General features: G+C 42.7%; 1 protein-coding gene across 5 annotated transcripts in view; it reads right to left on the minus strand.

Annotated features, from left to right (window-relative positions):
- The window catches only part of MCTP2 (multiple C2 and transmembrane domain containing 2), a 244,352-nt gene that overhangs the window by 136,663 nt on the left and 80,788 nt on the right, over positions 1–26,901 (minus strand). For 4 of the 5 annotated variants that reach the window (XM_029952125.1, XM_029952126.1, XM_029952128.1 and 1 more), the window contains 4 exons: positions 16,278–16,420; positions 15,408–15,484; positions 14,775–14,886; positions 10,873–10,908 (listed from right to left, as the gene is read on the minus strand). In XM_029952125.1, the coding sequence (XP_029807985.1) occupies positions 10,873–10,908; positions 14,775–14,886; positions 15,408–15,484; positions 16,278–16,420 (368 nt within the window). The remainder of the gene's footprint in view (positions 1–10,872; positions 10,909–14,774; positions 14,887–15,407; positions 15,485–16,277; positions 16,421–26,901) is intronic. The other variant, XM_029952127.1, reaches the window with a different exon arrangement.

Consider the following 26,901-nt stretch of genomic DNA (forward strand, 5'->3'; position numbering starts at 1 on the left):
TTCCTTCTTAACTTCTATTTCCAGTTTGGTGGTGGATAGACTATATTCAATAAAGGAACATTATGAAAGAAAGGACGTTAAGTGATTTCATGTTTATTAAAAAATAACACATGTGGTCACAGTGAACACGTATATAAACATATCTGCATATGTGTTTATAAATTTATATTTGAGCATTATAGATGTGGATACACTGCATACATTTTATAGTTTATTAAGTCTACGGGCTGAAACCTTCTATCTTTAAAAGGAAAATGATATTTTGATTCATATATCTGGCTACAATTCCCTTCTATTTTTTCCTTTTCTCTTCTTAAAGTTTGACTTGCCAACCAACAAGCTAAAGCATGACCTGTCCCAGGCCATGCTTCAAAGTTCCGACAGATATATTCCTCCCTCAACATTGCAACTATTTCAAAATCCTTTTTATAAAGAAGGGAGTAATGTCCACATGGGATCAAAGGGCACCCTCCAGTCTGGCAACTGCCTAAGAAAAATGGCAGGCTTTCCGTGAAATATGCCCTAAAATAATTTTGTGGCTTGGTATGTCCTAATTTCAAATTGGATGTTTATCTTGGAAAGGCTTCTATCTAACTTGACCATAAAACAGCCCCACTTAGCTCTATGAGCTGTGTGAAAATGGAATCCAAAGCTGGTTATTAGGAGGGCCGAGAGATAGGTTCCATATGGCGGAACAGCATGGGAGGGCAAGGCGAAGGCCTACATCAGGCGCGGCTTGGCTGCATCTCCTGATCTGTCCACGACACTCACTGCATTACAGTGTAACATCTGGATTATTGCTCGTAATGTCCCTGGGAAATATCCACTTTCCATCAAAGCCTTTATCTATCTCGGTTGGACTTTGAACATTTTAGTATTTAACGCAGTCATGTTTGATGTGACGGACTTGCTCTTTGCTGTCCAAGATTTTTTTTTTTTCCTTACTAAAGGCAGGGTAGGAAAAGTGAGCTATTTATTGCAGAGTTCACAGATAGAAAAGAACACAAGGCCTTTATTCTACTTGTTTCAGCCTCGATCTTTCTGCAAAACTCACTTTCAGGTGATGTCCAGATAGAGCTGCACAGCTATGAGCAACATGTTCTGGAGTATGTGTGTGTGTGTGTGCTTTAAGGAAGTGTCTTAATTACTTTAACGTGTATCTTGGGTCTTGGGGCACGTAAGTGACACGGCTTCAGAGCAGAGCTGCTGGGGGAGGGGCGGGTACGGCCTGGGCCATGCTGCTCATGCTCTGATGCTAAGCTGGGCTCCCCAAATCTGCTGTGTTCTTTGAACAATCCCTCTCTCCCCACAATAAATCCACTCCTCCGCACTCACCCTGTTAGCTCCATAGCTCAGGGTTTCACGTCTGTGCCTGAGCCCATAAGTGAAATTTGTCATCTTAATGCAGCCCGGAATGTGAAGGGAGACAAGGAAATGACCCATCAAAGGAGAAGCCCACCCCACCTTAGCTGAAACAAACACCATGAGATAGAGCAAAGTTTCTGGGTCCTGACCCTAATTTCTCAGCCGACATAAAGGATAAAATATAGTACCTCAGGGTTTTGCTATTTTTTTCCTTCCTCCCAAAGGGATCAGAACCTTTTACTATTTCTATGTTGTTTCATTCATGGGCTCTCTCTCTCTTCCTCAGCCCCCAACCCACCATATCCACACCCCTCTTCCGAACAGAAATCATGACTTCCGTCTGAAGCACGCACGTTAGTCATTACCAGTGAATACAAGGTATGATACTTATTTTTTATTTATGTTTGAGAGAGAGAGAGAGAGAATCAGGCTCCATGCTCAGTGTGGAACATGACTCAAGGCTCCATCCCATGACCCTGGGATCATGATCTGAACAGAGATTAAGAGTTGAACTCTCAACCAAATGAGTCACTCAGGTGCCCCTGAGGTGTCATTTTTAACTCTGAAACATACTGACTTTCAGAAAAAGGAAAAGCTGCAGATACAATTTACTTCCGGGTCATGACAATCCTGGGGCCAAGGAAGGAAGCGGGGGAGCACCGGAGCAAGACTGAAGGTATCTACTCCCAACAGGTGGAGAATCTTCACAAGTTTCTGATCTAGGAAGAGACTAGACCCAAAGAATGGGTTGTCATTCCTGGAACCTATAAAGTGGATTACAGCTTAGCTACACGCTTTATGTGAGGATTTGGGCTGAGTGGATGCTGGGAAGATGGCAATGTGGCCTCCAGTCTCTTGGCACGGCTTGCAAAAGAAAAGCCAGAAATGACAGGCATGTCAGCCAAGTGCCTCCTCTCTGCTGTGGGCCGGGAAGAATAACGGGGAGCTTAAGAGTTAAGAAGGAGCTTGGAAGGGGTCGCCTGCAGACCAGAAGCTGGGGCCACGGCCTGTCACCACCGAAAGCCACGTCACAGCTAGCTGCCCCACTCTTCAGTACAGACTATGTTGACCAATATTGCAAAGTCATTATCCAGACTACTCTCATGGGTATAACAAAATACCCAAAAAAAAAAAAAATGTTTTTACGAGACAGAAATGAAAAAGCAGGGCAGTGCAAAAATATTTCTTCAAGATTTTTCTAGGAAGGCATACCTAACTAGGGGCCAAATACCGCGTGGGTATTTTTCTATCGTCTCAGTTACTGGAATCCAAAACTATGTGTTCCAACGCCACCAATAAGTCTTATCTTGACTCTCATTAATTAGTTTCCCTACGTCACTGTGAGAAAGGACGTGTCCATGGAAACAAAGGTGGGGGGGCGGGTAGTAACTCACTTTGTAAGCAAAATGAACAATTAAACAAGATTCAACTCTGCTAGGTATTGCTTAAGAAAATCTATGGGAGAACATTTGGTCTATAAAAGGTTTCCCTGAAATATTCCTTCCAAGCATTTTTAACACGTAAAACAATAGTTCATTGTCAACAGCGTGAGAGCAGGACATGAGAAGGTCCATGCGCTCATCCAACAGACTAGGCTCCCAGGGAAGCTCCGTTTTGGCAGCTTCTTATATCATCCGAAGAGGGTCCTGTAGACATAAATTCTCCTAGAACTACATGAAAATCTTTGCCTAAAGATCTAAAGAAAGCCTTTTAAATCTCCCACATGGACACGGACCCTGAGATTTATATTTGTATGGGAAAACTAGATTATAGTCCTGAGGATAATGAATAATCGGTGGGTTTTACAGACGCATTAGCTATAAAAGTTTTATAGGAGATTTAATATTTTTTCATTGCAAAGAAATAACATTGCTCCATTTTTGCACTTAAAAATAGAAATTAAGATTAAAAAAAGATTGAGTCTATAAATACCCACTTCTTAGGGCTTAGAACCAAGAAAATGTTTCTAATGCATTTCTTCTTATCATTCAGAAATAAACTGGGTGGTGCAGTTGGCGGAGTGCCCGACTCTTGGCTGCAGCTCAGGTCATGATCCCAGGGTCTCGAAATTGAGTCCCATGTCAGCCTCCAGGCTAAACGTGGAGTCTGCTTGAGATTCTCTCTCTCTCTCTCTCTCTCTCTCTCTCTCTCTCCCTCTCTCTCTACCCCCCCCAACCCTCTCTCCACTCATGTGCTCTCTCTTTCTCTCTCTCTAAAATAAGTGTTAAAATAATAAAATAAATGAAATAAAATGAAGTAAAATTAAATTAAATTACATTTTAAAAAGTGATTCAAAAAGATTTTCTTTTTTGCTCTAACCTCTAAGAAGCTCAAAGTTAAATGTTGTGCTCATCGCCAGTCAGAGTGACTAAAATGAACAAATCAAGAGACTATAGATGCTGGCAAAGATGTAGAGAAATGGGTACCCTTCTACACTGTTGGTGGGAATGTAAACTGGTATAGCCGCTCTGGAAAACAGTGTGGAGGTTCCTCAAAAAACTATCGGTAGAACTCCCCTATGACCCAGTAATAGCACTGCTGGGGATCTATCCAAGGGATACTGAAGTGCTGACACATAGGGGCACATGTACTCCGATGTTCATAGCAGCACTGTCAACAATAGCCAAATCATGGAAAGAGCCTAAATGTCCATCACCTGATGAGTGGATCAAGAAGATGTGGTATATATACACAATGGAGTACTACATGGCAATGAGGAAGAATGAAATCTGGCCATTTGTAGCAAAGTGGATGGACCTCGAGGGTGTCATGCTAAGCGAAATAAGTCAGGCAGAGAGGGACAGATACCATATGTTTTCACTCATAGGTCTAACAGGAGAACAGGAGAAACCTAATGGAGGACCAGGGGGAGGGGAAGGGAGAAGGGGGAAAGAGAGTTGGGGTGAGAGAGGGATGCAAAACTTGAGAAACTACTGAATACCGAAAACAAACCGAGGGTTGAAGTGGGATCGGGAAGGGAGGTGGTGGTAATGGAGGGGGGCACTTGTGGGGAAGAGCACTGGGTGTTATATGGAAACCAATCTGACAATAAACTATTTTTTAAAAATGTTGTGCTCATATGTAATAACACCCACAATCTAGTTTTTCTGGATTCGCATGTGTCACCCTGCTGGCCTCCCCTTTTCTGTTCCATATTTCTGTGTCCCTCCTTCACTTAAAATACTTCAAGGGTGGGGCACCCTGTGTGGCTCAGTAGGTTAAGCGCCCGACTTTGGCTCAGGTCATGACTTCATGGTTTGTGAGTTCGAGCCCTGCATTGGGCTCTGGGCTGACATACTAGATCTCGGAGCCTGGAGCCTGCTTCAGATTCTGTATCTCCCTCTCTCTCTGTCTCTCCCCAACTTGTGCTCTCTCTCAAAAATAAACACACATTTAAAAACTTAAAAATAATAAGTAAAAAGTAAAATACGTCAAGGGTATCCTTATCCAGGACCACCATACCTCCTTACACAGTGAGCCAAGAAAGCCACTCACTGTCAGCCTTCTGTAACAGCAGGGCTGGCGCCTGGGCACCTTCTGATACTTTGTCCCCCAGGCCACTGCACTTGCCTCACCCTAATCCCAGTCCTACCTAAGACTCGGCAGTGCCACCTGCTCACCTATAAGGCCTATGCTTCTTACATGCCTAGCTTTGTCTCCTTCTCTTCCCAACATCCCATGTCAAAGCCAAGTCCACAGCAGCAGTTCCCAACCATGACTCTGCTTCAGAAGGATTTGCAGAAAGATTGCGGGGCACCTTCCCCAGAGTTTCTGATTCAAGAGATCTGAAATACTGGCAGGGAGGTGGGGGGGGTGGGTCACAAATTTGCATTTCTAACAGTTTCCAGATGATACTGATGCTGCTGGTCCAGAAGCTCCATTTTGAAAATCCAGTTGGTTGAAGCCTGATAATAAATATATCGAAGCACTTATCATGGATATTATTTTATACTGTCCTATTTCAATTCACTTCTTCCTTCCTCTCCTTTGGTTAAGGTCCACTGCAGTCTTCCTCTGAAATCTCTCTCTGTCTCCAGCCCTCAGCCACCTGCTAGACTAGGAAAAGGTCCAACCACATCCTTGGAATACCCCTACCTCCTTTCTCTCAAGTCTCCTCCTGACTCAGCAGTCCAAACGGCCAAGTCCCATTCAACTTTGAATCCTCAGGAAAATATTCCTGCCAGTCTAATATGTGCTCAGTAAGAAGGTTTCAGCTGACGTGGATTCTATCGTCACTGAGGGGACACATTTTGATGACAAGTTTAGGAAAGAGCGGCTCTGTTTTTCTGATCTGGAGCACATACAAGGTTTGAGAGTGCCAACAGATCCATGGCCTTCCCTGAGCATGACTGAGGCCCCCAGAAATGGGGACAGCCCCTAGAGATCATTCTGCCCAGGGTTATGCTGGCCTAGACTTCATCGCAAGGCAGCAGAGGCATTGGGGTTAAGATATTTGGCATTGGGCCTCTGCCCAATAGATGACAGACAGACAGACACAGACATACAGACAAATAAATTAGGTTAAAGACATACAGATATGTTAGGTAGATTGCATTAGAAAGATAAATAGACAGAGCTAGTTATATAAATTTAGAGACTGCCTTCCAGATGTCCTAGATATCAGACATAAACAGAGAGAGAGGGGTGCCTGGGGTGGCTCAGTTGGTTAAGCATCTGACTTAGGCTCAGGTCATGATCTTGCAGTTTGTGGGTTCAAGTCCCGCATCAGGTTCTGTGAAGACAGTTCAGAGCCCCTGGAGCCTGCTTTGAATTCTGTGTCTCCCTCTCTCTCTCTTCCCCTCCCCCATTTGTGTTCTCTCTCTCTCTCTCTCTCTCTCTCTCTCTCTCTCTCTCTCTCTCTCAAATGAATAAACAGTAAAAAAAAAAAAAAAAACAGATCAAGCAAAAAGAAAAAAAAAATCGAAAGCCAAAAAAGGGAAAGAAGACAGAGAGGGAGAGAGGGTAAAACCTAAATTCATGCAGAAGCCCTGTCATATGATTCATGATATTTACAAAGCAATGACCATTCTAAAAGTACCCCCAAAAAGCCATAAGCAAAGGCTTCGCCCCGATAGGTTGTATCAGAATCCAGCAGGAAAAGAAAACCACTTGTGGACTGAAGATGCAGGGAATGTCATGTAGAGAACAGGTTCGGGAAGGCTGAGAGACAAGCCAGGCAACGCTGAGAACACCTAAGGCAGGCAACGAAACGAAACCCTACCCCTCCTGGGGCTACAAACCTTCCCTGCCAAGGTCCAGAAAGCAAGAATTTAGGCTTCAGGCTGTTAGGTAGGTCTCTGTCCCAACTACAATCCTCTGCCCTGGCCGTCGGAGACAATGCCTACACAGGCGGGAACCACTGCGTCACAACAGGACTTACAGAAACAGACAGGACTGGATTCTGCCCTTGGGGCTGAAATTCTGCAAACCCGGGGCTGGCCAGGCCAGAAGTATTAATACTAGGATCCGGCTCACCCAGCAGAAGCCGAAACCACAGCACGTCTGAAGGCAAGTGCAAAGTACAGCCCATGTCAAAGACCCCACATGAAATCAAAGGAAAAGGGAGAGATGACCGTGGAAACTCTCCTGTAGTCTCCTACCAGGTCCTCTCCTTGCACAGAGGCGGCTGGATGCCACCTGGCAGGAGACTAGAAAACGTGTCCTGTGGGTACAGTCTCTGGAAAAACAGAGAGGAAGAAAGATAGAAGAATATGACACAGCACAGCCCCAAACTGGCACACTGGCCAACTAATTTCAAACATAAAAAAAAGTCACAGGGGCACAGGTCAGGTCTCTTCCCTCTGATCACGGACACACGACTACATAAAATAGTGGTCAAAAGAAAGGCTATGCAAAAATAGCCCCCCCCCCCGCCTTTTTTTCTTCCGGTGGGAGGCGTGGGAGGTGATATGAGTAGCAGTTGTGGGGAGAGGGGGTAAGACCCTCAGGTCAGGGTGCTGACAGCCAGGGGACAGCCCGGTAACACTGGCAGGCAGGAGCCCTCTTAAAGCTGTCGCCCCTCCAGGTTTTGTGTTTCAAGGAGCAGGTGGGTGTGATGGCCTTGACCTGCCACCAGGGACGCCACTGGCCTTCTTCATTCTCTAACATGCTGCCACGTGGCTTCTCCCTACAAATGGACTAAGCCCTGCAGGGCGGGGGTCCTGTGCCCTTAGGATACAATCAAACTGGATGAAACTGATGCAGAGTCTGCTTATGTGAGGCCGCATATATTTCTGTGGTGGGGTGGGGGGATTTTTTTCTGTTTCTCTAAACTGAATTGCACGGAGACGCCCTGGCCCCACCCTCCAAGGTTCTCATCACATGACAAATGTGTCTAAAGTAGAAGACACTGTAAATAAAGGGGAACTGTGGTCAGCCACAGGACCTACAAAGACCCAAATGAAAGCACGTGTGTGTGGATGTACACACGCAGATTTCTGAATATAGTTACAGATTTGTGGGAGGGTTTTCCCCCCATTAAACTAACTGATGTTAGAGAAGTCACTGCTGTTAATTTTCTATCTCTGTTAAGTGTTACCTGCAGTAGAAAGAGAGAGTAAGGTTTGGAAACATCTAAGCCAAGACTGTGTAGAATAAGTGTCTAAAAAGAGCTAGCTATCTGACTCAGGCCCTATTAAATCAAATTCTCAATTCTCATGTTAAAATGGTCATCTGAAGGTAAACAGAGGCTTTGGGAGAAATCTGAACCTACTTTTAAAGGTGATCTCTATAAATTTACTACATTAAGGTCAAGGTCAATGTAGTAAGAAAACACTTTACAAGAGAGTCTGCCATTCTTGGTTCCTATGGATGGATGCAAAATTATAAACTTACAGGGCTTAAGAAGCAATTGTCTAAATAAAGTTAAGCCATTAAAAGAATAAGATTTGAGGTGAAAAAGTTAACGACATTTTATAGATCATATATTACTCAGGACTGGTAACAGTTTAGATACTCATAGTTTAGTAATCTTCTCTATGTCAAACCTCTGTTCTCTAATTTTTAGTTATAATATAGAAATCTTAACAAAAAGCAGCTGACAGCTTAAAAATACCAAGGTAGGTTGATTGGGGAATTTTAACTACTTCTACAGAGGGTTAATCACAGGACCTCCAGATTTTCCATGTGATTCCATTTCATAAGCGAAATTAGAAGCTCTCTCCCTTTCCTCTCCAAAACCTGAAATCTCCACGCTACGAAACGGTAACCTGACAATTAAAGTTCTTCACCAAGATAAAAACCGCATCTCTCATGGAATATCATGAATGGTATTCAAGGAGCTCTATTCATCAAAGGTTTTATTAAACACAGGCCTGGCATCTGGGCATTTATTAAGTCTCTGAGCCCCACACACTGAAGTCTAAATTCTAGAAATGACCACGATAGAAGGGAAAAAAAGAACACAGCAGCTCAGTGGTAAGACACAACTCTGCAGTACAGATATAAATACTGCTCTCCAGGATCCTCTGTTCCTTTCATATTTTTGATATCTTTATCCAGGCCGTCAACATTTTTTCTCTCCCTCCTCATTCCTTTGGCCATTCTTCCATAACCTTTCCTGTCCCCCCTAGACTCCAATATTCCCCGAGCTCGCAATTTTTCTTTCTAGCCTTTATGTCCTTCCACAAACTGCCAGTGTTCTTCCACAGACCGGAGCTCCCTAACTAAAGATAGTTATTGATGTACAGTACCAGTATTTTAGTGCAGCAGCAGAATCAATAAACGAGAAAATACTGCTTTGTCAGGCTTCTCCAAAGCATGCTGGGAAAGTTTACTGCCTCCGATGGTCACGGAAGCTCTTAATACGGCAGAGCAGGAGCTGGGCTCCCCTCTGTGGCAAGAAATGATCTTCTTCTACCCTCTAGTGACTATAAAGGAATAAGACAAAAGTTGGAGGAATTTTTGAGACAGTTTCACATTATTATTTACTGTCTCTTAATTTTGTTTAAAAAAAAAAAACAAAGAGAGAGTCTTGGAAACCAAATGAACTGGTTCACAAAACTTATCATGGTTCTATTTAAAGTGTTCAAAATGTAAAAAGGGTCTACATCAGAGTAAGAGGCAGGCGTTGACTCCTTTGGATTTTAGAAAGGAAGGTTTGGAAAGTTTGTCATTCTTCCTAAATGACTAGGGCTAGTCAGGTGACAATTCTCTCCCTCTTGCTCTCTGTCTTTCACAGACACATTCTTACAAAAACTCACAAAATCTGTTTCAATTGCCTTGTTTGACACAGAACTGAACAACTGAAGCACAGTGAAATTAGGAATTAGAGCTGATATCTGATTTGTGCACTTATGTGGGTGTGTAAATAAATGTATACACAGAGATTGTCAACATATATGTCAAATACACACACACACACACACACACACATCATGGCCCCCTCCATGTTGGTTATTTCTCTTTAAAAAATAGCAGAGGATGGGTGCCTGGGTCCCTCAGTCCGTTAGGCATTGACTGTTGATTTCATCTCAGGTCATGTTCTCATGGTTTCATGAGTTTGAGCCCCACATCGGGCTCTATGCCGACAGCTTGGAGCCTATTTGAGATTCTCATCCTCTCTTGCTCTCTCTCTCTCTCTCTCTCTGCCCCTCCCCTACTTGCACTGTCTCTGTCTCTCTCAAATAAACAAACCTTAAATAAATAAATGAATAAATTTTTTTAAAGTAGCAGAGGAGCTAAATTAAGTAACAAATACTTTTTTTGGTTTTTTTTTTTTACGTTCACACCAAATTTGGCAGTCACTCGATTACAATGGGTTAATTTAAGAACCAGATAAATTAGGGGCATCTGGCTTCGGCTCAGGTTATGATCTCACGGTCATGGGTTTGAGCCCCACGTTGTGCTCTGTGCTGATAGCTAGCTCAGAGCCTGGAGCCTGCTTCAGATCTGTGTCTCTCTTTCTGACCCTCCCTGCTCACACTGTCTCTCAAAAATAAATAAAAAACATAAAAAAACAGATAAATTAATAATGCTTTCCTACCTTGATACACGTAGACCTCTTAGATGTTGGGACAGTGGTTTTATAATTGCTTAAAAAGATACTAGCAGTGTAAAAAAAAAATCACCAGTACTTCATGAAGAAATCTTTCAAGAAGCTCTCAGAAACAAGGGTAATAAATGGTAAAATAATAGTAATATAAAAGAAACCACCTATTCTTCTCAATTAATCATTTCATTGCCCCTACAACACCAAAGCTAGTTCCCATCTAACTCTAACTGTACCACACTCCAAATAATCCAGGCTCAATGAAGTGTAACGTTCTAACGTGGCTGGTACGTATAAAATGTCACCCCTAAAACACGTGTAAGTTCAAACATCTGGCTCTGCCCTTATTAAACGAAATTTAAAAGGGAGGTTATTTCCTTCTTACTCATAGCAACAGTGAGAGGAAGAGAATGCTGTCACACATCAAAGTTGGTTAATACCAATCACATATCGTTTGTGCTTGCAACAAACATGAACTTTTTACCAAATGACATAAAGAAGAAAACAACTATATTTACCTTGTTGGCACTCAGCCGCTTCCGATTTGACCAACGCTAGGGATTGAGTCCATTGAATGGTGAAAAAATGGCAAAACAAAAGAGAGAAATGGAATCATTTATGACAATTCTGTTATTAGTTAGACGGTGCAGACTATCTTCAAACAAACACCCAAGTTCTGAGGTTACAAGAGAAACGTGTTTGAGCAAGAAAACAGAAACAGAAAAATCACATTTCTGTGCTTTGGTCACAGGATTTCCCCATGGTATTCAATAATGAAAAGACAAGGACATAGGAATATGGCTCAATCATTTAAACCATCAGTTCTTAGTATGAGAAGGATGTTCATCCTTAGAGTGTCTTTAATTGCCTTCAAACTCTGTATTTACACCTCTAAAAGCAAATTGGAAACTCGAGTTTCTTCTACTTGAACTATTTGGATACTATTACGAAATTGTTTAAGAAGTTCAGGGACAACGTTCGTGCGTGTTTAGGTTTCCATACCTTTTGATACCAAAAACTTCATTCCACTTACCCCCACTGATCAAATCTCAATATTCAAAATAATAGGGGAAAATATCTGAGCTGCTGCTGCTGGACAATTAAGAAAAATAGGCTAATACAGCACCGAGGGAGGGAAGAACAAATTTTCTGAACAGCAAGTAACATCACCACTGTTCTCTTTTGATCTCTCATTTGTCATGCTAAGGCTGCTGAATTTCATCTACAATTAAAATTCGTTCCTAGCAAAATCCTCTCATTACCCCTGTCACCGTCCAGGGCTGGGAAGTTCTACTCTGGCTGGTTAACCAGCTAACTGGATGTTAAAAGTTGGATAAATTTGGGAGATTACAATGCAATTATGAATCTAATCGAGCAGACCACATTGACTATTATGCTTAAGGAAAAAATACCTTTAGGCGAATGACCTATCTACTTGGACAATACATCTTCCCAATAAGTTGGAAACCAGAAAATAAATGGTCTTTGGGAGAAATCCACTTACATTCTGGTGACCAGCAGCCAGAAACAGTGGCATGGAAATGACTTAAAAATATTCTTTATTAAAAAAACAACGTCCCCTAGTGAAACTGTGAGGTCAACATTTAGCATGTGATGCAGCGTTATTGATGCTACAATCCGGGTGTTAAAATCAGTTCTTTGGTTATTTTCCCAGCACCGTCCTGACAAATACGGGCACCCAAAACAAGTACCAAAATTAATTGCTGCCTTATAAGCTATCTAGGACCCTCTGACATATAATGTGTTTGAGTTTTTAATGATCATAAAAGATACACAAAATAGGTGAGGAAATTAATGGAAAGTGAAAATCTCTGTCTACTTTCTATGGTCCTAACAACTACCAAGCATGGACAGTCGACCCTATGCCAAAGCTACATTTGATAATCTCCGTCTTCACAATCCTGTAAAATACTGTTTTCATCCTTGTATCACACAGGAGGGAATTGTAGCCGAGAGGTTAAGTAATTCTGTGAATGTGACCTGATCGCCTAACTTCTCGAAGCTAGAAAGTAGTGGAGCCTGGGATTCAAATCCAGGCAGTCTGCTGACGGAGCTCACAATTTGAACTAGAATCCTATTTTTGCCAAGAAAAAGAAACAGCAGGTTCACCAGCCTTCCCACTGTACCATGCCCACATACAACCCTTAAATCTCCACATGGGCGGGTCGGCTCACAGACATTTTGCTCATGTGCAGATTGTGGTCGGGCTGGATCCAAAGTGACAAAGACGCCCGCGATGGAAATTTACAAACAAAATGATTCCCAATCAAATGATCTATTGTCTTTCTAGGCTTGCGTGTTAGTTCTTCCCAATATAAGGATGGGTTTTCACTTAAAAAGAATGAACATTTTCTGATTCCTATTCTATCCACAGGGGCCCCCAATATAAAATGCATAAGCTGAATGACCACACACGGCCCAGGACTGATTATTCCTTGCTTGGGTGTATTTTGATCAAGTACATAAACAGAAAAAAACCAAAACTGATCAGAACAAATGAGAGCGGGCAGGGCTTTCTATATTATAATACCTCATAAAATACACAGTCAAGAAATATATTTTACCCTAGACCTCTGCCAGGTAAGCAAAGAACAAAGGAAATGAGAAAGCACACGAACAAGCAAATACCCAGTCTGGCAAACTCTTGAAGAAAGGACGTGGTGAATCCAAGGGAGAAAGGACCAAGCTCAGTAAGATGACGGTGTGGCTACGTTTAGGGCTCTGAAAACATACTCTTTGAGACGTTGTACAAAAGCAACCTCAGGCAGCATTGAGGATTAATAGATCTGTCACTGGAAATAAATTTTAACTAAAACGGCACTACTTTAAAACTGCAAATTTGAGCCATATTTAAATATATTTTAAGGGCCAGCAGGACTGCTAAACATACTCTGATATACTACAGAAAAATTCACAAAAGGAATAGAGGAATAGGCAGCTATTTTCATGAGAAGTTACCCCACTTTACAAACCCCACTTATGTCTGTAAGACAAGTTGGAGAATGTAGCGGTCAGCAATGGCTCAATCATGGGGCAGGTGACAGTCATTTACATTGTATGTTCGTTTCACGTGGCATCCAGCTCAAGGGGCCAGTCACCTACCATGCACATGACAATGAATCCAGTAGCAATAACGTCAAGGCTGAGAGAAGCTTCATTAGGTTGAGTTGAACAAAAGTTTATTTTCAACATCAATTTAAGATACGCTAACACCAAAACATCAGCTTTACTGAGGCTTCGAATTTTAAAAGTATTGTGTCTTTTAGAAAACATAATAATAAATGGCAAGTTTTTTCCCAGTTACTGTTGAGTTAAGAATCCAAATTAAAAATAGCAGCTGTGTAGTGGACTCTCCAGAAACTGAAAAATCACTGTATAGCTTCATGACTGCTTTATGCTATCTTCTGTGAGTTTCCCAGTAAATCAGTCATGATTTCCACCATGAGAATAAATTACATCTACAAGCAAAGGTGATGTCAAAATGAAGAATATTCTCCTCATCGACCCTACTGACTCAATTCAAGAAGCACTATTAGGGGCCTAATTTATAAACAGGCTTCAGATTTCCATACGAGATTCTAAACATGCTTCAGTTGGAACACATTTCAGCCCTTTTCCAAGTAGGTGTTTTAGTTGGCTTTCAAGTAAGTCATGATCAAAGATGCCTTTTATTCTTCTTTTAATTCTTGGAATTATAAGGTATGATCCCTGAATATAAAATAAGATTATGATTTGTTTTCCCATATTTGCTCATAAGAACAGAGCCCTGGCCATATTGTCATAAAATCTAGTGCTTTGTTGGTGTTAGAGAGATCTTCAATAGGCAGGGCATTGACTAGAAATGTACATGTAAGAGCAGATCAAAGAATATTAAAATGTATATCTTCCCCAAACTCCTCTCAACAGAAAATGGGGCAGCTAAACAAAACAAAACAACAGAAGAAACTGCAATGCTGCAAATATGTACTCGATCACCTTAATAACATACAACATAATAAATAATCTCGGGAACTGTTTTGCATAACTGAATCATGCCTGGGTCATCTGGTACCTAAGAAAACAGTCAGTGGAAACCTTCCCACTTAGTAAAAGTATATTTTGGATGATCTGTTACAAGTGAACCATAAGCAGTATATCCATTTTAATAATAGCAACACTATCCACATCCCTAGCCAAAGCAGAGATTATTCCTTAAGGGATTTTCTTTCCAGGGCTCCAAAGGAAAGGATGCGCATAACCACAGACCCACAGACCCACAGACCGGCACTTTACATCTCAATACAATGATTTGCTTCCCTCCAAAAATAATTACCAAAAAAAAGCCTGCTCTCTGGTAACCCAATTATTAAAGGACAAGTGCAGTGAAGAATTTTGAAAGGGACAAAAGGGTGACACTTACATGTCTCTTGAAATCGCCCTGTTTTACTACTAGGTTCAAATTTAACACAATCACCCCCATGTCCTCTTCTAAACTGTTGGGGTCTTCCAATTTTAAAATATGCTCCGTCGTCCTGCAAGCAAAAAGCGACAAATAACATTAGTGCTTATGGGCGGTACTAAACAGTCTCAAATTGTATTGGAAGCTATGGTCCAAGTCTCCTATCTCTGCATAGAAGGGTGAGACACGAGACTTAAAAAGCACCAAATTCAGTAAAAATAACACTGCCTTCTTCAGAAAGGGGAACTGTTTGGCATTACCGAGTTGAACAGTTGGCTAATGGATTCTTTCCCCTTACTGCCCAAATAGAATGTAAATACTTGTTTTATTTTTAAGTTAGGTAGGTTAATGAACCTGAATGTTAACAGTTCAAAATCCTACACACATTCCAGAACACACTGTGGATGATTTAATGTCTGACTCTTAGGTTCGGGAGCTAAAAGCTAAAATCATAGAAAAATTCACATTTTAAAGCACTCTTTCATTTATTCAGAATTTTGTTTTTGGTCATCTGGTTTAAACAAATGTCATTTAATCTTATGTTGAGTTCCCTCTAAAACTCCTAATAACAATTAGAAGATAAAAATACGATACCTGTTAAGCTCAAGATCTCTGAGAATAACAAATGCAGAACCCATGAAATCAGATGTAGTTAAATCCCGATCATATACCTACAATGAGGAAAGAGGCCAGTAATACACATCAATGTGGTAAACCAACTGAGTTTATTAAATTATCAATAAATGCAATAGGCTGGGAATTTCAGATTCAGTCTTCTAGATCTAAAACCCAATCTGCAGAGTACAGGCAATGAGGAATTTAGTCAAGCTGATGGAGAGATCAAAATTATTCACACTTGACCATTCTGCCTACCACAGCCAAAACAATGGCACAAAATACTCTTTTAAGACAGTATTCCTATGCATTAGAATGTTATGCACAATGGACCGCTCTCTGTAGTTTGAATGGTCTCTCATTAAAATTTAGTATTTTCCACAGTGAGCGGATCTGCTAATTAAATAGAAATTTGCTAAATATTCTATAGCAATCGCATCCTGCACTCAACTCATGCAGTTTGAACCCAGATGTTGGAGCAATTGATGCTTCCAACCAGTAGCTTAAAGCTCTATTAAGTATAAAGTTATTCCTGATGAGAACGGCTTTCCTACTTTTCGCCACTGCAACGGCAGTCATAACTCTTCCACGTGCAGTAAGCTTAAACACAATCAATGGCGATATTATTTTCACTCTGGTTTTCTGTGGTGTATGTACCACTGATCTGAGAAAAAACATACAGTTTCAACAACGGGTATAAATAATCCCTTGCACACAAATGAATGCGTTTCACCCAGAGCTGAATAAGGATAAAAGAATTTGGGGATGTGGCATTTTTAAGGGGGCAAAGATTGCTGAGAAATCAATGATCGTAATAAAAGAGCAGACTTGAAAGCCATCTGTGATTACCTTCACACGGAGCTTTTGATCAAGGCTTTGAATGGGAAGTACAACTATCTCATCCCATACTGGATTCAAGTTCTTATATATGACTTTACTTTTGTACAGCGTCTTCCCATTCAGCTTAAATTTCACATAGGGATCGCTTGTGCCTTTAAAAAGAAAGAGAGAGCGAGACAGGTTTTAAAAATATACGTAAATGCTTAGGATCTCCATTAAGTAAAGATTCTTTCCACACTCCCCTGGCTCCAAGCGTTTTACCGAGCACACCCAGAACAAATGTCTCCCTGCACAGAGATTGAAGGCCCCAGAGGCGGAGAGGAGAGAAAAACGAAACGATCTGGGGTAAAAGACTGATTCTCCTTTGCCTTTGGTGGTGGAATGCCAACGGGTTCCTTGAGCTTTCTTCTGTTTTGTTTCACCCTGGGTATGTCATCGCTACGCTACCCACAAAAAGGCGAGAAACAAAATCCACCCGCGCCAGCCCACAGCATCAGCAGTCCTGGGGAGCACCCCACCCCTCCCAAGAATGGCAGGGAGTCCGTGAAAAGGGAAAGAAATCATTTTCAAACGTTTGGCCAGATGGCTGACTCAACAGAACGCTGTACTTTAGCATAAAATCATAATAAATCAATCAATCTCGGGAACCACTGGCTCAAAAGACGGGGCAACAGGAACGAAGACGGGGGGCATGAGGGGGCACGGAGATTAAATGGACAAAGTTGCCATTCTTCGCTGCCTCCTGCACCTGCAGTGAGGCTGGGGACATTGTCTCCCCTGGCCTTGCTGAATGCCACACCAGCCGGACCCTCAGCTGGCCTCAGGGGCCGATATCCCTGACCCGCCCAGCTCCTCCCCGGGAGCTTTGAAACAGATGCCAAAAAGAATGAATAATGTCCCTCCAGCCACTAGAACCAAAGCAGAAAGAAGGGCCGATGACAAACCCTCCTCCACACTTTCAGAACAGTTGAGGGGAGAGAGAAAAAAAAAAAGGAAAGAAAGAAAGAAGGAAAGAAAAGAAAAAGCCAGTCAATGTTAAATCATGAATTCAGTGCTGTGCACGCCTCTTGCACACCTGCTAGTAGACCATCATATCTGGGACACACTTGTGCACTGACACCTCATGAATGATGAATAAAGGAGGCACAAAGGAGTGAGCAAGCAACGAGGGCATAACTGAAGGCCAGCCACCAAGAAGGACAGAGACCTAACCTGAGAAGTGAGGATATTATAATTAACTGTGAAATAGACAACCCAGTCTGTTTCACCCACTGATGGATGCATCCCGGGGGCCGTGGACGGTGCCGCTCACAGGCCCCGAAATATTCAGCGATGGTCAACTCCTGAGATAAAGTCAAGCCTAAAGAGTCTAAAAACATCATGCCCAAAATTAATCCGGCTACTCTGCAGCAAATATTTACCAAATCGTTAATACCCATTGTTAACCTTTCACTCTCTTACGCTCCTCTTTTGGGTGTCTCTTCACCAGCTGTATTAGCAATTACTGAACATGAACACAGAATCTTCCCCAACTTCTTTCTTTGACACGACAAGTGTCACTCTGCAGCAAGACCATATATGATGTTTAGAATTCTTAACCGATTAACCAAGGTAGTGAAAGAGGGGTGGGGGCCTTCCAATATCACAAGATGTCTAGCAGGAAGCTCGAGAAATTAAACCACAAATATGCAGATATATGTACTTGACGCTCACATTTTAAGTTTGCCAACCCAGGGGCAGAAGTCCAGCGGTCTTTATTTTAACCTTGGACACACACACACACACACACACACACACACACACACACACATGCACACACAAACACATGTCATGTTAACTGGCGGCCCTGGCCGGGACAATAAAAAAGAAAGGCATTCACAGCCATTTAGTGGCCCACTCACTAGTGAGTGAGCCATCTGCTGCCACCCCCTTTTATAGTACAAGGGAACACGTCTGGCAAGTCAGACTTTAACAATCATTCTGATATATATATATAAAAAAATGGGGGGGAACTATAATAAAAAGAGGCCTTTAATTAAATGAAATTGCCACTCTGGGATCGGGCCTTCATGCCTGTCAGCGCGCTCTCAAAATAAACATCTCAAAACTAGGCCTCGGTGGTGTCACTTTCTCACAGGCAAAGCATACTGGGTAATCCCCAGGCATCCTGACAGCTACATAATGTTCAAACGGTTTCACGGGTGAATGGCGTCAGTTGCGTGAAAGAAAATATTAATGTCTGGAATTAATAGAAAAAGGGACCAGGGTTTACAAAGCCAAACAAGGAAAAAGGGTGTCAAGTTAGTGTGGCGTTAATTGTTAGGGAAAATTTGAGAAAGGGGCGGGGGTGGGGGGAAGCACATGGTGATTTTGTCGCTGAGCCTAAGAGCTTCACTGTCAGGGAAGTGACATCTCAACTAGGCAAGTTCTGAAAAGAGGTCTGCGGCTCAGGAATGCAACTCCCGGATTAGACACATGAGGAGACAGCACCTTGAATGGGTGGACTTCACCCTTTTTCTTTTCTACTGGGAGCTTCAGAGACAATGCAGCTCTTTGAAAGAAAGAGGTAGTGTGGCACTCTAGAAGAAGAATCAAACTGGGGTGCGGGTTCGGGGGCAGACCAGCGCCTCTGTCCTGGGGTGGCCACCAATTCAGCCAGGTGGACCCAATGGGGTCACACACAGCCTCTAATTTAGAATATCCAGGTGTTGGGGCGCAATCGGTTGAGCGTCTGGCTTTGGCTCAGGTCATGATCTCGCGGTTCGTGGGCTCGAGCCCCGTGTTGGGCTCTGTGCTGACAGCTCAGAGTCTGGAGCCTGTTTCAATTCTGTGTCTCCCTCTCTCTCACCCTCCCCTTCTCATGCTGTCTCTCTCTCTCTCTCAAAACTAAATAAAACATTAGAAGGGGGAAAAAAAAGAATATCCAGGTGTTAAGCATCAATGGGCCGAGTTTCCTGCTGCACTTCAGACACCCCAGGCTTCCATGCATGTTCAGAGAGATGAACACCCATTCACCGGTCCTCTAAAAACGCTGCACCACGGTAGACTCCAGACCACACGTGGGACAGTCCTTCCTTCCACCTGTACTCAACGCCATCACGGTCTCTTGACCACGTAACTGTCAGGCCTGCTAACACTGTTCACATGTCACAAACAGAAATGGCTGACTTCAGGGCCTGGATCAGTGCTAGGCACAATGCGGAGATGGGTCAGGAAGGTAAATCAGTCCCAGATCCTGCTCCGGTCCCGTCTTCTGTCCCCGGTGGGCCACAGGCATGCCATAAATATAACACAAGGCCCAGGAGGTAAGCGTTGAAACAGAACTGAACTCAGGGGTGGGATTGGTTCACAGGTGGGAGAGATCAGCTCGATCGGGTGTCAGCAGAGGGTGAGAGAAAGATGCTGGTTGACATCTAAGTAGACCCGAACACGCAGGGAAGGACCGAAGTCCTTCCTTTTTTTTTTTTTTTAACTAGTGCAAACAATACTATACTAAGCATTCTTGTAGGACTGACTTGGAGTGCCTAAGCGAGTATATTCGGAGGGAACTTTTAATATTGGAGCAGCTGGTTCTGACCAACACCGCCAAACTGTCCTTCGGAAGTTTGTCAAATTCACATTCCCACCAAGACAATATGTTCTGTACTTGGTTTTCTGCATGGTCACCAATACTGGGTGTTCTATGCCTTGATTTTATTTAAAAGACCAGCAGGTGGACAAATGGTATCTCTATTTTTCTCAGTGACATATTGAGTAAAGTTTAGAATCTTTCATATTTTAGTGACCAACATTGGTACCTGTCAGAGAAATCCTCATTCATTTCATTTGTCCATGTTTCTAAGGTCTCACGGTTTGTTACTAGCTTCAGGATTTCAATGAGTATTTAATTATGGAAATCCGTTATTGGCCATAAATCTTGTCATGATTTATTTATACTTAAGCTATTTCTTGCGGTAAGTTTTTTGTTTGTTTTTATTTAGTCGGATTTAGCAAAGTTTTATTTATGGCTTGGTAGTTGAACATTCTGCTTAGAAGAAAATTTTCTCACAGTAAGATTTTGGAGTTTTTCATTCACTACACATACATCCTTTGTCCATCTGGAATTATGTCAGTGTGAAGAGGGAAGGAAATTCAGGTTTATGTATGCACAGGAGAAAATATAAACCTGGCAGCAATTTATAATTCTGAAGGCAGAAGACACAGGCTAACCTAGAAAGCCTGGTGTTGAGATAAGTGGCACCAGGCAGCTAGGGGCTGAGGAAAAGTCTGCATCAGAAAGGGTAACTAACCTAGGATTTCACAAACTGTGATCCACGGAACCTCACCGGGATGGACGTTCCACGGACTGAAGGGTTAGGTTGTCAAAACCACTGGGAGAAGCTGGTTATGATTTCCTCCTTTGGAATGTCACAGTGTGGAGCAGAATATTGAACTCTGCTAAGAACTACATTTAAGACAAACAACTATACAAACAGCTCAAACTTTTCTACTCTGTATTTCATCAAGTTCTCTAAACACAGAAAATAGTTTACTAGGAGCAAACTAAAAATAATAGTAAATTCCTCCAAATCAAAGCTGTGAAGATAGATGCCAAAAATGGCCTAATAGGCACAGTACAGCTAGTATAAATATACAATCAGTGAATGAATCTCATTTGTAATAAGACCAAGTGTTAATGACAAGCCCATACCTTCCTTTTCATATCTTTTTTTTAGTAAAATCTCCCATCCTTGGGTACTTTTACTCAGTTTCCTATGCCTTACCATCTTCACCTATATATAAGAAAGATACCAACCTCTTATCTCGAGAACTGAGAACTGAATGAACTAATATACTCATTAATAGCGAAATCCAGCCATTAACTGACAGAATCCCATCCCATAGCAATCACTACCTTGTTACTACTCAATTCATTTAAAAAGGGGTCAATCTATAACAACATGTGGTATTAATTAAATATTCACTTATTTTACCCATCCAACATAACATTTTGTTTCTGTATGGCCTCTTCTTTTGCCATCTCCAAAGGTATGAAATTTATATCACTATTTCTCTGTAGGAGCTGAATAGAAAATTTATTTTCTTACATACTTCTCACAAGATCCCATGTGGTTTGGCAAAATTTCCATGAAATGATCTGAGCTATCCTGGGAAGAAAGGGCTGTTGTAAAAACCAAAAAGCACTACGTATCCATGAGTACCGGCCACACCCTGTTTCTAGCCCTAAGGTTACTCCCTAAGGATTTCGGATCACTCTGCAAATATAATCTAATGAAAATGACAGGCAGCTCAGCAAAAAGCACACAAGATAACTCAAGTCCATCAAAGAGATAGTCATCCAGAACTGTATTACTTGTTATATACTATCACAGTGAGAGGGTTGTATTTTTTAAAAAATGGCCAGAAGCAACAGAAGTGATAAGTAGAACAGACAAATATTCTGTTGACTGGCTCAAGAATCAAATAAAGAATCTGCAAATAAAATACATCTGTAATAAAGCTCTAATTACAAACAACTTCTCTTTGCTTTTTGTAGTAGAATTCATGGCCCTGGTGGAAAAAGCAGAAAGTCAAGATGCGCTAAAAGAAAGAAAAGATGGGGCATCTGGGTGGCTCAGTCGATTAAGCATCCTACTTCAGCTCTGGTCACAATCTCATGGTTTGTGAGTTTGAACCCCGCAGAGCCAGCTTCAGATCCTCTGTCTCCCTCTCAGCCCTCCCCTGCTCTCTCTCCCTCAAAAATAAACATTATGAAAAAGAAAAAGAAAAAAGAATGGAAGAGAGACGGAGGGAGGAAGAAGAAAGAAAATTACTGCCATTTAGAAATGCTTAATATATTGACGTGTACCAAGATTTTACATACACACTCTGTTCACAAAAAGGAACCAGTCTTCATATTGTATTTTTTGCCTGCTTCCGTGCCCATAAATATATGTATACAAACCACCTTAATGGTCATTTATGTGTGTATTTGGGCATACATACACATAATATAGGCTTGAAAAGCTAGTGTTCTTAAATTGAAAATAAAAATCCATGCAGTATTTGTAGGCAAAACTTCCTTATTTGCTGTCAGCAAAGCTCATTTGCTATGTTAAAACACCTGAGCCATGGAGTTTCTTCAAAAGAAAGGTTGTCAGACTAAAGAAACTTCCTGAATGAAAGCATTTCTCCGAGTAGTCATTTGTTTGTGGACAGGGAGTGGTCTCCACAGTTTTACATTCAGTTCACATTTTGTAACATCTGATAACTTTTGTTAGATCTTAGGAGTTCTGGTTTAAGTCAACACCTATTGGCCAAGTCTTCAGGGAAACTGAGGTACACACAGATAAACTCATCCTGTATGAACAGTATTTGGAAACACGGAAAGTATATGCTTGACATTTTTCCTATCCTCTGGCTTAAGAGTAGTAAGGGACTATTCAATCTCTTTATAAAATACATTTAGAATCTTCTCAGTATCACATATATTTTGAATTTTTCTTCTTGTCAGAAGAACCACCAAGCCTGAGCTGTTTGGATACGGGATCCAAAAGTCCGGACTTTCTCTGAGGCTGGCTAAATAAGACAGAACTGATTTCTAGAAAAATAGCTAGTGACAGTTTTTGAGTGGCTGCTGCTGCCCCCTAGCAGTTAAGCTGAGATTTCTACATCAAGTGTCCAAGTGCCACACTCTTGACCGAACTTCAGAAACCATATGGGCATTATGGAAATTTCCTCCGTCACCTGAGAAAGAAGAAACAACTTTTACTGGGTAGAGCACAATCCTTATTACCCAAGACAGCGGGTGCCCGAGTCTGGCTGACTTCCAAACCAGGTTTTATGCACCACAGTGAATGAAGGGAACATGCTTATTCCCGGGACCCTCGCCCGTCATGTTGCAAATGGCAGCTCTATGCTTCCGGAAGCTGCTCTGGAAAATGATAGTTTTCCTCCCCAACCATCTTCAGGCCTTGCTTGTCTGTGTTCTGCCACTCAGCGCATCTGTGTTGAACAACTCCTGAAGTTTTCTCCTGAATATGATGGACTCCCTTCCTCTAAAGGAGTCTGTCATGCATCCTACCCCAATGGCACCTTGGTCAAGACCTGGCCAAGGGTAGACCCTGTGATTTAACGGCTCTGAGCAACTTACCAAAATCGAGCACATGGAAGAATTTCCAATGACCAACCGACAGTGGGATCAATGATCTGAAATGACCAGTTTTGCCAAAACTTGTTGACTTTAACTATTTACAGAGTTTTACCAAAATTGCTTCTTTCGACCATTTATAAGCTCATATGGAGGAAGTAATGGGAGATACTAGAGCTGTTAGAAGTCAGGTGTTCCTGAGATCTTGAGATTCCTCCCCTGCACCACTGCCACCCTAAACTTCCTTCAGCCCTGCCTACCCACCCAGGTTGTGCTCCGCATCTGTCTCCCCCTAATATCCATTCCTATTCTGTCCTTAGTCACCCCCTTTCTGGACTCTGCAGCCTAGGCTACAGCATGTCCATTCACCCCGTTTTTGTCTGGCCTCAGACAAATTAAATACTTAAAATGCCGTTTTCATTCTGTCTTTATAACCAGTTGACCACTATGACCCAGAGACCTTCCACTGGTTTTGAAAGTTCTCGTCCAATAACTGGATACATACAAATGTCTCCACTACAGACTAAAGGAAAACATCATCAACATACTGAGGCATGCAGCGAATCAGGAAATAGGCCGTTAGAGGAATAGATTATTGTACCCATTGACTTTTGGTGAAGTGGTCAGTAAGAGAAGATTTTGTACCCCTGCTCTTGATCGGGCACAGAGATCCTGATCTTGATCCTAAGCACACAGGGGCATGAACTTCTGCATTGAGACATCATGCATGACTGTCCCCGTAATGCTCAAATGAAGTAAGACCCAGACAAGTTAGAAAATTACTTAACAACACGGAAGAAAAGGAGAAGGGAGGCAGCAGCCAGGATGCAGCCACGTAAAGAGACTGAAAAGGGGGGTCAGAGAAGAAAAAGGAGGACTCAACCACACAGCCAGTGAATGTAGCTGCCCTGAGGTCCTGCCAGGGGTGCAGACTTCCAGATCTGTAGTCCAGCCAGCTCTGGGCGGTCCAGAAATCCACCCTGCCAAAGCACACACTGTAACTAATACCCTACTATTCTCCCTTCTATGAATAAAAATACTAGGAATGTCCTCAGTCCAGGCTATTATTTGAGCAGAAATATAAACCTAATGAAACAGACAGCAACCTCTCTAGAACAAAGGACTGACCCTGAGTAACAACACTGACAATGGGCATGTTCTCATTTAATCTTCCAAAAACTGGGAGAGATAGCACTGTGTGTACTGTCCTCCTAAGGATGAAGAAAGGTGGGGGCGCCTGGGTGGCTCAGTCAGGCAAGCATCCTACTTCGGCTCAGGTCATGATCTCATGGTTTGTGAGTCTGAGCCCCACTTCAGCTCAGGTTCATGAGTCTGAGCCCCGCACTGGGCTCTGTGCTGTCAGTCAGCATAGAGCCAGCTTCAGATCCTCTGTCTCTCTCTCTCAATCTCTCTCTCTCTGCCCCTTCCTCACTCATGTGTGTTCTCGCTCTCTCTCTTGTTCTCTCTCTCCAAAACAAAAACTAAAATTAAAAAATACAATATTAAAAAAAAAAAAGGATGAGGAAAGTTAGGAGTTCCCAGAGCCAAGTCTCAGCCATAGATCTATTCCAGTATGAAGCCTTCATCACTAAAGCAATTTTATTTATGTGTTTATTTGTTTGTTTTTATGGTTATTTATTTTAGAGACAAAGCATGAGCTGCAGAGGGGCAGAGAGAGAGAGAGAGACAGAATTGGAAGCAGGCTCCAGGCTCTGAGCTGTCAGCATAGAGCCCGAGGTGGGGCTCGAACTCACGAACTGTGAGATTATGACCTGAGCCAAAGTTGGATGCTTAACCGACTGAACCGCCCAGGTGCCCCGTAACTAGAGCAATTTTAAAACGGAACCCGTGCCGTCCCTCTGAATCTGGGCAACTGCTTCAGCCAAGACAGAGTGGAGGAGGTGGCATGGCTGGCCCTCCAGAGCCATGCCACATGGGGTGATACTCTCCTGCCTTGCACCCTAGAGCCTCACGCAGGAGCCCTGAGCTCCTGTGACAGGTGTGATGACTCAGAGGCACCATGCTTCATGGGGAGGTCCATGTGGACCAGACATCACCTTCCTGCACCCCTTCCCAGGTCCCCAACATTGGTTTAAATCGGCCTTTGAGCCTCCAGATGACCAGTCCCCGAAATCAGGTCATTCTCAACCTTCAGGTCTTCCCAGTGGAGGCTGCAGACAGCGTGAGGCAAAGGGAAGCCAGAATCCATGACCAGGCGGGGTTGTGGGGTAGCCAAGGTTTGCGGGACCTCGTCATGGGGTGATGATGGTCCCTTCACCTTTGCATGCCGTGTCCTCTGCCTCAAAGTCAGCATGCTGTGGAGGTTTGGGGTTTGATAGTCTGATACAGTTACCCACCCTGTCAAAATTACGTCACGAGTCAATCACAAGACAGTCGGAAATGTACTGATACACCCTCTGTATTTCACCTTCTGTGTGAAACGCCCAGGTTCCCTGAAGCAGTACGCGCCATATCAACACCACAATGACACAGAGTAGGGCCAAAGAACCATTTAGAGCTGGGCAGCTCAGGCCACTAAGCGTCTGACTGTTGACTTTGGTTCAGGTCAGGATCTCATGGTTCATGAGACTGAGCCTCATGTCAGGCTCCATGCTGACAGCACAGGGTCTGCTTGAGATTCTCTCCCTTTCTCTCTGTCTCTCCTCTGCTCATTCTCTAAATAGATAGATAGATAGATAGATAGATAGATAGATAGATAGATTTAACAATTTAACAATAATAATAAAAAGAACTACTTAAAACACAGCATGTGTGGCACCTGGGAGGTTCAGTGGGTTGTGTGTCTGCCTCTTGATTTCGGCTCTGATCACGATCTCAGGATCTCAAGGTTTTGGGGATGGAGGATTGCACTGGGCTCTGTACGGACAATGCAAAGCCTGCTTGGGATTCTCTCTCTCTCTCTCTGCCACTTTCCCACTCACGGGGAAATATTTTAAAATTATTAAAATATTAATATTTAAAATATCATTAAAATATTAAAAATATTAAAAGACAGCATGCAAAGGGGCACGTATTATATTGGTACAGAAAGGAACAACCGATAAAACCACTTGCGATGGAAAAGCCCCAATCAACCAAATGGAAGACATGCTCCAGGAAATTCAAGGCCATGATCTTCAGTTGGACATAAGGCGATTCCTTACATGCAGTAGACACAGGAAACAGGCTCGTTTTGCTCCAAGGCACTGCCTATGAAACTGGGATGGGACCCCACCGAAAGAATAGCTTAACCGACTCTATAAAACGGGAGACCCTCAGGGCCTTCTAACAAACTGGTGAGGACCCACAGTGTCCCGAAACAAAATACTACAAAAATCCCCCCCCCCCCCGAGGAAAAGGCTCCGTTGTGGGAACCCCTCAGAAACTGTAAGGATGAACATAACATGGCCGACCGAGGATGTTTCCCATCAAAGTGGGAAAGGAACCAACAGAAACAGGTTTCAAAAATCAGCTCTGCTGACTGGCTGTGGGAGCCTGGCAGGC

This window comes from Suricata suricatta, chromosome 9 (assembly GCF_006229205.1).
Source record: "Suricata suricatta isolate VVHF042 chromosome 9, meerkat_22Aug2017_6uvM2_HiC, whole genome shotgun sequence".
Lineage (NCBI taxonomy): Eukaryota > Metazoa > Chordata > Mammalia > Carnivora > Herpestidae > Suricata > Suricata suricatta.